Source organism: Catharus ustulatus, unplaced genomic scaffold, assembly GCF_009819885.2.
Source record: "Catharus ustulatus isolate bCatUst1 unplaced genomic scaffold, bCatUst1.pri.v2 scaffold_170_arrow_ctg1, whole genome shotgun sequence".
In the NCBI taxonomy this organism is placed as follows: Eukaryota; Metazoa; Chordata; class Aves; order Passeriformes; family Turdidae; genus Catharus; species Catharus ustulatus.
Window position 1 is genome coordinate 1 of NW_024879516.1, and position 12,649 is coordinate 12,649.

The 12,649-nt window shown below is 64.4% G+C and overlaps 1 protein-coding gene across 1 annotated transcript; it reads right to left on the reverse strand.

The window, feature by feature from the left end:
* Positions 1 to 3,980: 3,980 nt before the first annotated feature.
* Positions 3,981 to 12,636, reverse strand: NEU1 (neuraminidase 1). The gene is made up of 4 exons (XM_033086822.1): positions 12,444 to 12,636; positions 9,304 to 9,327; positions 6,980 to 7,175; positions 3,981 to 4,240 (listed from the first exon to the last, which is right to left on the reverse strand). Exons 3-4 carry the CDS (start codon positions 7,125 to 7,127, stop codon positions 4,020 to 4,022), a joined length of 369 nt encoding a protein of 122 aa, XP_032942713.1. The 5' UTR covers positions 7,128 to 7,175; positions 9,304 to 9,327; positions 12,444 to 12,636; the 3' UTR covers positions 3,981 to 4,019.
* Between the last annotated feature and the right edge of the window lie 13 nt (positions 12,637 to 12,649).

Below are 12,649 nucleotides of genomic sequence, written 5' to 3' on the forward strand. Positions count from 1 at the left end.
CCTTCAGAGGGGTGCTCGAAGTCCCAGACCCCCTCAGGACCCCCTAAATCCCCCCAGGACCCCCTGAAACCCCCTCAGGACCCCCTCAAACCCCCCCTAGGAAGCCCCCAGCCCCATTTTGGCCACCTTCCGAGGGGTGCTCGAAGCCACAGTCCACGATGGCGCGCAGCAGCTCGGGTTTGAGCGGACCCCAGACCCAATAACCCCCAATAAACCCCCAATAAACACCCCCAGGACCCCCCAGAAGCCCCCAGACCCACCTTCCGAGGGGTGCTCGAAGCCACAATCGACGATGGCGCGCAGCAGCTCGGGTTTGAGCAGGAAATCCCGGAAGCCCGAGCTGTGGATGGACACGTAGGATCCCTTCACGTCCTTCTTGGGCGCGGCCTCGGCGCCGTCGGCCCCGGCCGCGTTCTCCACCTCGTCATCCTCGTAGTCCAGCAGCTCGTTGTCCACGTCGTTCTCCGCCATCGCCGCGGCTACGGGGGGGACAGGGGGGGTGGTCAGGGGGGCTAGGGGTGGCCACAAGGGGCTAGTGGTGGCCACAAGGGCATGTGGGGCTAGTGGTGGTCACAGGGGGTTACTGGTGGGTGTGTGGGCTAGGGATAGTCATGGGGGCTAGTGGTGGTCACCTGGGCTAGTGGTGGCCACAGGGGGCTAGCGGTGGTCACAAGGGTTAGGGGTGGTCACAGGGGGCTAGGGGTGGCCACAGGGGGCTAGGGGTGGCCATGTGGGCTAGGGAATGGGCATGGGGGCTAGTGGTGATCACAAGGGCACATGGGGCTAGTGGTGGTCACAAGGGCTAGGGGTGGTCACATGGGGCTAGGGGTGGTCACAAGGGCTAGGGGTGGTCACAAGGGGCTAGGGGTGGTCACAAGGGCTAGGGGTGGCCACACAGGCTAGGGAATGGACATGGGGGCTAGTAGCAGGCACATGGGGCTAGTAGTGGGCATGGGGGCTAGGGAATGGCATGTGGGCTAGTGATGGGTATGTGGGGCTAGTGGAGCTCACATGGGGCTGGGGGTGGTCACAGGGGGCTGGGGATGGCCATGTGGGCTAGGGAATGGGCATGGGGGGCTAGTGGTGGCCACAAGGGTTAGGGGTGGCCATGTGGGCTAGGGGATGGGCGTGTGGGCTAGGGATAGTCATGGGGGCTAGTGGCGGTCACCTGGGCTAGTGGTGGCCATGGGGGGCTAGGGGTGGTCACAAGGGCTGGGGAACGGGGACGTGGGCTAGGAAATGGGCATGGGGGGCTACTGGTGGTCACAAGGACTAGGGGTGGTCAGGGGGGGCTAGGGGTGGTCACAGGGGGCTAGGGGTGGCCACAATGGCTAGGGGTGGCCACAAGGGCTAGGGGTGGTCACAGGGGGCTAGTGGTGGCCACAAGGGCTAGGGGTGGCCACAATGGCTAGGGGTGGTCAGGGGGGGCTAGGGGTGGTCAGGGGGGGCTAGGGGTGGTCACAAGGGGCTAGTGGGGCTAGTGGTGGTCACAGGGGGCTAGGGGTGGTCATAAGGGCTAGGGGTGGCCACACAGGCTAGGGAATGGACATGGGGGCTAGTAGCAGGCACATGGGGCTAGTGATGGTCACAATGGCTCGGGGTGGCCATGTGGGGCTAGTGGTGGCCATGGGGGCTAGGGAATGGCATGTGGGCTAGTGGCGGGCATGTGGGCTACAGATAGCCAGGTGAGGCTAGTGGTATCAGCCATGGGGCTACTGACAACCCATGGGGCTACTGATACCAGCCATGGGGCTACTGAACACCAACAGGACCACTGAATCGACTCTGGGGCCACTGACCACCACTGGGGCTACTGGCCAGCCCTGGGACCACTGACTGCCCATGGGACTACTCATATCAGCCACGGGGCTACTGATTGCTAACAGGGCTACTGCTATCAGCCATGGGGCTACTGACTGTCCATGGGACCACTGAATGTCCCTGGGGCCACTGACCACTCCCGGGGCTACTGACCACCCGCTGCGGCCACAGACATCAGCCCCAGGGCTACTGACCCCTCCCGGGGCTGCTGGTCACCCCTGGGATCACCGAGATCATCCCCAGGACTAGTGACCACTCCTGGGGCTACTGACAACCCATGGGGCTACTGATATCAGCCATGGGGCTACTGACTGCCCAAGGGGCTACTGATAGCAGCCACAGGGCTACTCACAGAACCACTGACCACTCCCAGGGCTGCTGGCCACCCATGGGACCACCGAGATCATCCCCAGGACTAGTGACCACTCCTGGGGCTACTGACTGCCCAAGGGGCTACTGATAGCAGCCATGGGGCTACCAACGGGACCACTGAATCGTCTCTGGGGCCACTGACCCCTCCCGGGGCTGCTGGTCACCCCTGGGACCACCGAGATCATCCCCAGGACTAGTGACCACTCCTGGGGCTACTGACAGCCCATGGGGCTACTGATATCAGCCATGGGGCTACTGACTGCCCACAGGGCTACTGATAACAGCCATGGGGCTACTGATTGCTAACAGAGCTACTGATAACAGTCATGGGGCTACTGACCACTCCCGGGGCTACTGACCACTCCAAGGGCTACTGATACCACTCCCGGGGCTACTGACCACTCCAAGGGCTACTGATACCACTCCCGGGGCTACTGATACCACTCCCGGGGCTACTGACCACTCCAAGGGCTACTGACCACTCCAAGGGCTACTGATACCACTCCCGGGGCTACTGACCACTCCAAGGGCTACTGACACCACTCCCGAGGCTACTGACCACTCCAAGGGCTACTGATACCACTCCCGGGGCTACTGACCACTCCAAGGGCTACTAATACCACTCCCGGGGCTACTGACCACCCACAGGACCACCGACATCCCCCCTGGGACTACTGATAGCCCACGGGGCTACCGATATCAGCCATGGGGCTACTGATATCAGCCACGGGGCTACCAACCGGACCACTGAACGCCCCTGCGGCCACTGACCACCTCTGGGGCTGCTGACCACCCACAGGACCACTGACCACCCCTGGGGCTAGTGGGATCAGCCACGGGGCTACTGACCACCCACAGGACCACCGACACCAGCTCCGGGGCTAGTGACCACTCACGGGACCCTGAGAGCCGCTGGCCACCCCTGGGCCACCAACATCACCCCCGGGACCACCGGGACCACCAAACCCCCGAACGTGGCGAGCACCGCCGGCCCCAGACCCGTGAGCAGCGACCGAGTGGCCACCGGGCCCTGCCGGTACCGGGCCCACCCCCAGACCCCCGGGAGGGTCCCGGAGCCCCCTCACGGATCCCCCTCCCCAAATTCCCGGTGTTTCCCCGGCCCCGCCCGCGCGCGCCGTTCCCGCCCAATCGCGGCCGCCCGAGCCCCCGGCGCCGCCATCTTGGGGCGCACAACGGCGGCGGCCCCGAGCGCGGCCCGAATCGCGCGGCGGCGGCGGCCCCGGGGCGCGGCGGGAGGCGCGGGGGGCGCGGGGGCGGGCGGGAGGGAGCGGGAGGAGCGGGCGATGGGCGGCGGGAGCGGCGATGGCGGCGGATGCGGCGCCGGCCGGGCCCTACTCACCCCGAACGCTGCGACCGCCGCGACCGAGAGGGGCGGGGCTAAGCGTCACTTCCGGTCCGGCCCCGCGCGCGCCGGCAGGCCCCCACGCTAAGGACCCGGGCTGACCACGGCGATCGCCTGAGCGCGCCCTGCCCCGCGCGCGGCCCCGCGCCCGCCACACCGCGGCGCGCTCCGCCACACCGCGGCTCCCTCCGCCACACCGGGGCTCCCTCCGCTCCCCGCGCCACCCCGTATCCCGCCGTGCCCTGCGCCGGCCCCGCCGCTTTGCGCCCCTCCGCTCAGGCACCACTCAGGGCAGCCTCCCCCTCAGGGAGGCCCCGCGCGGCGCCAAAGCCCCGGCAGAAGCCACGCCCACCCCGCCGCGTCGCCAAGGCGACGGTTCCCGCCACCTCCCCGGCCACGCCCCCCAGTGATGACGTAACACGGGTCCGAACCAATCGCTTTACTGCGCGCGCGGGGGGCGGGGTCAGAGCTCGCCCGCCAGGCTGATGGTGGCCAATGAGACGCTCTCTGTGGAGAGGCTCCGCCCCTTCTCGTAGATGAGGTAGAGCAAGGGGGCGTGGCCGAGCTCGTCGGGGGGCGAGGCCGCCAGCGCCGAGTACCCGCTCGGCCCCTCCCACACGCGCAGGCCACGCCCCCACCACGTGGTGCCGTTGTCGAAGCTCCAGCGCAGCGTCAGGTTCACGCCTGGGGGGCGGGGCTTGGGTGGGACACGCCCACTTCATGGACACGCCCATCTCCTTGCGGCCACGCCCCCCCAACCGGGAAATGGGGACCCCCCCCCAAAATGGGAACCGGGGACCCCCCCCCCTAAATGGGAACCGGGACCCCCCCCCCTAAATGGGAACCGGGACCCCCCCCCCTAAATGGGAACCGGGACCCCCCCCCCCTAAATGGGAACCGGGACCCCCCCCCTAAATGGGAATCGGGACCCCCCCCCTAAATGGGAATCGGGACCCCCCCCCCCAAAATGGAACGGGGACCCCCCCCCTAAATGGGAATCGGGACCCCCCCCCAAAATGGGAACCGGGACCCCGCCCCAAAATGGGAACGGGGACCCCCCCCCCCCCAAACCGGGACCCCTCCCCAAAATGGGAACCGGGGACCCCCCCCCCAAAATGGGAACCGGGACCCCCCCCCTAAATGGGAATCGGGACCCCCCCCCAAAATGGGAACCGGGACCCCTCCCCAAAATGGGAACCGGGACCCCCCCCAAATCTGGGGCACCCCCGGGGGTCTCCGGGATCGCAGCCCCGCCCCTGCCCCGCCCACCCCAAATCTGCCCTCGTGTCCCCCTCCCCAATTTCCCCCCCATGTCCCCCCCATATCCCCCATGTCCCCCTCCCCAATTTCCCCCCCATTTCCCCCCCATGTCCCCATTTCCCTCCCATCTCCCCTTCCCCAATTCCCCCCCATTTTCCCCATTCCCCCCTCTATCTCCCCCTCCCCAATTTCCTCCCATGTCCCCATTTCCCCCCGTGTCCCCCTCCCCAATTTTACCCCCATGTCCCCATTTCCCCCCGTGTCCCCCTCCCCAATTTCCCCCCATGTCCCCATTTCCCTCCCATCTCCCCCTCCCCAATTTCCCCCCCATGTCCCCTCCACGTTCCCATTTTCCCCCCGTGTCCCCCCCCATTTGTCCCCCCCATTTCCCCCCCATATCCCCCCGTGTCCCCCTCCCCAATTCCCCCCCATGTCCCCATCTCCCCCTCCCCAATTTCCCCCCCATTTCCCCCCCATGTCCCCATTTCCCTCCCATCTCCCCCTCCCCCAATTCCCCCCATTTTCCCCATTCCCCCTTTATCTCCCCCTCCCCAATTTCCTCCCATGTCCCCATTTCCCCCCGTGTCCCCCTCCCCAATTTCCCCCCATGTCCCCATGTCCCCCCCATCTCCCCCTCCCCAATTTCCCCCTCATTTCCCCCCCCAAGTCCCCATTTCCCCCCTATGTCCCCCTCCCCATTTTGTCCCCATTTTGTCCCCCCATGTCTCACGCTCGCTCTCGTGGGCCGGGTTGCTGAACAGCACCAGCCCGTGTCCCCCTCCCCAATTTCCCCTCCATCTCCCCCTCCCCAATTTCCCCCCATTTTCCCCATTTCCCCCCCATTGCCCCCTCCCCATTTTGTCCCCCCCGTGTCCCCATTTATCTCCCATCTCCCCCTCCCCAATTTCCCCCCATTTCCCCCCCCATTTCCCCCCCATGTCCCCATTTCCCCCCCGTGTCCCCCTCCCCAATTTCCCCCCCATATCCCCCCCATGTTCCCCCATGTCCCCATCTCCCCCTCCCCAATTTCCCCCCCATATCCCCATTTCCCCCCCATCTCCCCCACCCCATTCCCCCCCATGTCCCCATCTCCCCCTCCCCAATTTCCCCCTCATTTCCCCCCCCAATTTTCCCCATTCCCCTCCATCTCCCCCTCCCCAATTTCCCCCATTTTCCCATGTCCCCCCCATGTCCCCCTCCCCAATTTCCCTCCCATTTCCCCAATTTCCCCCCCATTTCCCCATATCCCCCCCATCTCCCCCTCCCCAATTTCCCCCCCGTGTCTCACACTCGCTCTCGTGGGCCGGGTTGCTGAACAGCACCAGCCCGTGTCCCCCTCCCCAATTTCCCCCCCATCTCCCCCTCCCCAATTTCCCCCCATTTTCCCCATTTCCCCCCCGTGTCCCCCTCCCCATTTTGTCCCCCCCGTGTCCCCATTTATCTCCCATCTCCCCCTCCCCAATTTCCCCCCATTTCCCCCCCTATTTTCCCCCCATGTCCCCATTTATCCCCCCAGTGTCCCCCTCCCCAATTTCCCCCTCATTTCCCCCCCATGTCCCCATTTCCCTCCCATCTCCCCCTCCCCAATTTCCCCAATTTCCCCAATTTCCCCCCATTTTCCCCATTTCCCCCCCATGTCCCCCTCCCCATTTTGTCCGCCCCCCACTCACGCTCGCTCTCGTGGGCCGGGTTGCTGAACAGCACCAGCCCGTGTCCCCCTCCCCAATTTCCCCCATTTCCCCATATCCCCCCCGTGTCCCCCTCCCCATTTTGTCCCCCCCGTGTCCCCATTTATCTCCCATCTCCCCCTCCCCAATTTCCCCCCATTTCCCCCCCGTGTCCCCCTCCCCAATTTCCCCCCATTTCCCCCCCCATTTCCCCCCCATGTCCCCATGTCCCCCCGTGTCCCCCTCCCCAATTTCCCCCCCATGTCCCCCATTTCCCTCCCATCTCCCCCTCCCCCAATTCCCCCCCATTTTCCCCATTCCCCCTCTATCTCCCCCTCCCCAATTTCCTCCCATGTCCCCATTTCCCCCCGTGTCCCCCTCCCCAATTTTCCCCCCATGTCCCCATTTATCCCCCCAATTTCCCCCTCCCCAATTTCCCCCATGTCCCCATTTATCCCCCCCATGTCCCCCTCCCCATTTTGTGCCCCCCACTCACGCTCGCTCTCGTGGGCCGGGTTGCTGAACAGCACCAGCCCGTGGCTCGCGATCGCCCCCGCGGCCACCGCAGGGTCCGGCAGGGCCGGGTCCAGAGTGACCGAGCCGGGGGGCAGCGACTCCCCCCCGTCCCAGCTCCGCGCCACCATCCGGCACCGGCAGCGGTACTGGTTCTGGTTCCGGATGCTCACGGCGATGGAGCCGTCCGGGAGCTCGTAGGGCTGGGGAGGGGGCGAGAAAAATAATGGGGAGGGGGCCACGGAGCCGTCGGGGAGCTCGTACGGCTGGGGAGGGGGCGAGAAAAAATGGGGAGGGGGCGGTGGAGATGGGGAGGGGGCGATGGAGCCGGCGGGCAGCTCGTACGGCTGGGGAGGGGGCGAGAAAAAATATGGGGAGGGGGCGAGAAAAAATATGGGGAGGGGGCGGTAAAAATGGGGAGGGGGCGAGAAAAAATAAATGGGGAGGGGGCGGTAAAAATGGGGAGGGGGCGATGGAGATGGGGAGGGGGCGAGAAAAATGGGGAGGGGGCGGTGGAGATGGGGAGGGGGCGAGAAAAATGGGGAGGGGGCGATGGAGACCCCCAGAAATGGGGAACCGGGACCCCCAGAAATGGGGAGGGGGCGATGGAGCCGTCGGGCAGCTCGTACGGCTGGGGAGGGGGCGGTGAAAAATAAATGGGGAGGGGGCGGTAAAAAAATGGGGAGGGGGCGATGGAGATGGGGAGGGGGCGGTGAAAAATAAATGGGGAGGGGGCGATGGAGCCGTCGGGCAGCTCGTAGGGCTGGGGAGGGGGCGGTAAAAATGGGGAGGGGGCGATGGAAATGGGGAGGGGGCGATGGAGCCGGCGGGGAGCTCGTACGGCTGGGGAGGGGGCGAGAAAAAATATGGGGAGGGGCGATGGAGCCGTCGGGGAGCTCGTACGGCTGGGGAGGGGGCGGGAAAAATAATGGGGAGGGGGCGGTAAAAATGGGGAGGGGGCGATCGAGCCGGTGGGCAGCTCGTACGGCTGGGGAGGGGGCGAGAAAAATAATGGGGAGGGGGCGATGGAGCCGTCGGGCAGCTCGTACGGCTGGGGAGGGGGCGCAAAAAAATGGGGAGGGGGCGGTAAAAATGGGGAGGGGGCGGTGGAGATGGGGAGGGGGCGGTGGAAATGGGGAGGGGGCGATGGAGCCGGCGGGCAGCTCGTACGGCTGGGGAGGGGGCGAGAAAAATAATGGGGAGGGGGCGATAGAAAATATGGGGAGGGGGCGGTGAAAAATAAATGGGGAGGGGGCGATGGAGCCGTCGGGCAGCTCGTAGGGCTGGGGAGGGGGCGGTGAAAAATGGGGAGGGGGCGGTAAAAATGGGGAGGGGGCGAGAAAAAATAAATGGGGAGGGGGCGGTGAAAATGGGGAGGGGGCGATGGAGATGGGGAGGGGGCGAGAAAAATGGGGAGGGGGCGATGGAGATGGGGAGGGGGCGAGAAAAAATGGGGAGGGGGCGATGGAGATGGGGAGGGGGCGATGGAGCCGTCGGGCAGCTCGTAGGGCTGGGGAGGGGGCGTAAAAATAATGGGGAGGGGGCGGTAAAAATGGGGAGGGGGCGATGGAGCCGGCGGGCAGCTCGTACGGCTGGGGAGGGGGCGAGAAAAATAATGGGGAGGGGGCGATCGAGCCGTCGGGGAGCTCGTACGGCTGGGGAGGGGGCGTAAAAATAATGGGGAGGGGGCGGTAAAAATGGGGAGGGGGCGGTGGAGATGGGGAGGGGGCGGTGGAAATGGGGAGGGGGCGATGGAGCCGGCGGGCAGCTCGTACGGCTGGGGAGGGGGCGTAAAAAAATGGGGAGGGGGTGGTGAAAAATAAATGGGGAGGGGGCGGTGAAAAATAAATGGGGAGGGGGCGGTAAAAATGGGGAGGGGGCGGTGAAAAATAAATGGGGAGGGGGCGGTGGAGCCGTCGGGCAGCTCGTACGGCTGGGGAGGGGGCGAGAAAAAATATGGGGAGGGGGCGATGGAGACCCCCAGAAATGGGGAACCGGGACCCCCAGGAATGGGGAAAGGGAACAAAAATGGGGAGGGGGTAATAAAAATGGGGAGAGGGCGATGGAGATGGGGAGGGGGTGACAAAAATGGGGAGGGGGCGATGGAGATGGGGAGGGGGCGAGAAAAATGGGGAGGGGGCGATGGAGCCGTCGGGCAGCTCGTACGGCTGGGGAGGGGGCGATAGAAAATATGGGGAGGGGGCGGTAAAAATGGGGAGGGGGCGATGGAGATGGGGAGGGGGTGACAAAAATGGGGAGGGGGCGATGGAGATGGGGAGGGGCTGACAAAAATGGGGAGGGGGCGATGGAACCGTCGGGCAGCTCGTACGGCTGGGGAGGGGGCGAGAAAAAGTAAATGGGGAGGGGGCGATGGAGATGGGGAGGGGGCGAGAAAAATGGGGAGGGGGCGATGGAGCCGTCGGGCAGCTCGTACGGCTGGGGAGGGGGCGGTAAAAATGGGGAGGGGGCGGTAAAAAATGGGGAGGGGGCTTAAAAAAATGGGGAGGGGGTAATAAAAATGGGGAGGGGGCGATGGAGCCGTCGGGCAGCTCGTACGGCTGGGGAGGGGGCGATAGAAAATATGGGGAGGGGGCGGTAAAAATGGGGAGGGGGTGGTAAAAAATGGGGAGGGGGCGAGAAAAAATATGGGGAGGGGGCGATGGAGACCCCCAGAAATGGGGAACCGGGACCCCCAGGAATGGGGAAAGGGAACAAAAATGGGGAGGGGGTAATAAAAATGGGGAGAGGGCGATGGAGATGGGGAGGGGGTGACAAAAATGGGGAGGGGGCAACTGAGACCTCTAAAAATGGGGAAAGGGGAACAAAAATGGGGAGGGGGCGACGGAAATGGGGAGGGGGGAACTAGGACTCCCAGAAATGGGGAGGGGGCAACAAAAATGAGGAGAGGGGGAACCGAGACCCCCAGAAATGGGGAACCGGGACCCCCAGAAATGCGAAAAGGGGAACAAAAAAGGGGAGGGGGGAACCGAGACCCCCCGAAATGGGGAACCAGGACCCCTAAAAATGGGGAAAGGGGAACCGGGACGCCTCAAAAATGAGGAGGGGGGAACAAAAATGGGGAGGGGGTAACCAAGATCCCCCCCTAAATGAGGAGGGGGTAACAGGGACCCCCAGAAATGGGGAGGGGGGAACCGAGACTTCTAAAAATGAGGAGGGGGGAACCGGGACCCCCCGAAATGGGGAAGGGGAACAAAAATGGGGAGGGGGGAACCAGGACCTCTAAAAATGGGGAGGGGGGAACATAAATGGGGAGGGAAGAATCGGGACCCTCGAAATGGGGAGGGGGCGACGGAGATGAGGAGGGGGAACAAAAATGGGGAGGGGGCGACAGGAATGGGGAGGGGACAACGGACATGGGGAGGGGGGAACCGGGACCCCCAGAAATGGGAAAAGGGGAACAAAAATGGGGAGGGGGGAACCGAGACCCCCCGAAATGGGGAACCAGGACCCCTCAAAAATGAGGAGGGGGTAACCAAGACCCCCCCCTAAATGAGGAGGGGGTAACCGAGACCCCCAGAAATGGGGAACCGAGACCCCCAGAAATGCGAAAAGGAGAACAAAAAAGGGGAGGGGGGAACCGAGACCCCCCGAAATGGGGAACCAGGACCCCTAAAAATGGGGAGGGGGCAACAAAAATGAGGAGGGGAGAACTGAGACCCCCAGAAATGGGGAACCGGGACCCCCAGAAATGAGGAGCGGGAAACAAAAATGGGGATGGGGGAACCAGGACCCCCGTAAATGGGGAGGGGGTGACAAAAATGAGTAGGGGGTACCCGGGACCCCCCCCTAAATGAGGAGGGGGTAACAGGGACCCCCAGAAATGGGGAGGGGGGAACTGAGACCCCCAGAAATGGGGAACCGGGACCCCCAGAAATGGGAAAAGGGGAACAAAAATGGGGAGGGGGGAACCGAGACCCCCCGAAATGGGGAACCAGGACCCCTCAAAAATGAGGAGGGGGTAACCAAGACCCCCCCCTAAATGAGGAGGGGGTAACCAGGACCCCCAGAAATGGGGAGGGGGGAACTGAGACCCCCAGAAATGGGGAACCGGGACCCCTAAAAATGGGGAGGGGGGAACTGAGACCCCCAGAAATGGGGAACCGAGACCCCCAGAAATGGGGAGGGGGGAACTGAGACCCCCAGAAATGGGGAACCGGGACCCCCAGAAATGCGAAAAGGGGAACAAAAAAGGGGAGGGGGTAACCGAGACCCCCCGAAATGGGGAACCAGGACCCCTAAAAATGGGGAGGGGGCAACAAAAATGAGGAGGGGAGAACTGAGACCCCCCGAAATGGGGAACCGGGACCCCCAGAAATGAGGAGCGGGAAACAAAAATTGGGATGGGGGAGCCAGGACCCCCGTAAATGGGGAGGGGGTGACAAAAATGAGTAGGGGGTACCCGGGACCCCCCCCTAAATGAGGAGGGGGTAACAGGGACCCCCAGAAATGGGGAGGGGGGAACTGAGACCCCCAGAAATGGGGAACCAGGACCCCTAAAAATGGGGAAAGGGGAACAAAAATGGGGAGGGGGCGACGGAAATGGGGAGGGGGGAACTAGGACTCCCAGAAAAGGGGAGGGGGCAACAAAAATGAGGAGAGGGGGAACCGAGACCCCCTGAAATGGGGAACCGGGACCCCCAGAAATGGGAAAAGGGGAACAAAAATGGGGAGGGGGGAACCGAGACCCCCCGAAATGGGGAACCAGGACCCCTAAAAATGGGGAGGGGGCAACGGAAATGAGGAGGGGAGAACTGAGACCCCCAGAAATGGGGAACCGGGACCCCCAGAAATGAGGAGCGGGAAACAAAAATTGGGATGGGGGAACCGAGACCCCCCGAAATGGGGAACCGGGACCCCTCAAAAATGAGGAGGGGGTAACCAAGACCCCCCCCTAAATGAGGAGGGGGAACCGGGACCCCCAGAAATGGGGAACCGGGACCCCCAGAAATGCGAAAAGGGGAACAAAAAAGGGGAGGGGGTAACCGAGACCCCCCGAAATGGGGAACCAGGACCCCTCAAAAATGAGGAGGGGGTAACCAAGACCCCCCCCTAAATGAGGAGGGGGTAACCAGGACCCCCAGAAATGGGGAGGGGGGAACTGAGACCCCCAGAAATGGGGAACCGGGACCCCCAGAAATGGGAAAAGGGAACAAAAATCGGGAGGGGGGAACCAGGACCCCCGTAAATGGGGAGGGGGTGACAAAAATGAGTAGGGGGTACCCGGGACCCCCCCCTAAATGAGGAGGGGGTAACAGGGACCCCCAGAAATGGGGAGGGGGTAACCGAGACCCCCAGAAATGGGGAACCGGGACCCCCAGAAATGCGAAAAGGGGAACAAAAAAGGGGAGGGGGGAACCGAGACCCCCCGAAATGGGGAACCAGGACCCCTCCCCTAATTGAGTAGGGGGTCGCCGCCCCCGGCCCACCTGGCACTCGTCGGGGGTGAAGTCGTGGGGGCGCCGGGGGGCTCCGAAGGGGATGGCGGGCAGGACCCCCCCCCTGTGCCAGCTGCGACCCCCGTCATCGCTGAGCAGCAGCGAGACCCCGTCCCGCTCCAGCGTCCCGTGCCCGCAGAACACCAGGCGGCCCCGGAACGGGGGTCTCTGCTTCTGGGGAGGGGGCGACACACCGG

Bases quoted from the DNA above. Each gene is read 5' to 3' on its own strand.
- NEU1 (XM_033086822.1), bottom strand. From the start codon at position 7,127: ATGGTGGCGCGGAGCTGGGACGGGGGGGAGTCGCTGCCCCCCGGCTCG. The intron at 4,241-6,979 runs GTGAGTGGGGGG...CCCGCCCCCCAG, and splicing joins CCCGGCCCACGAGAGCGAGC to GCGTGAACCTGACGCTGCGC.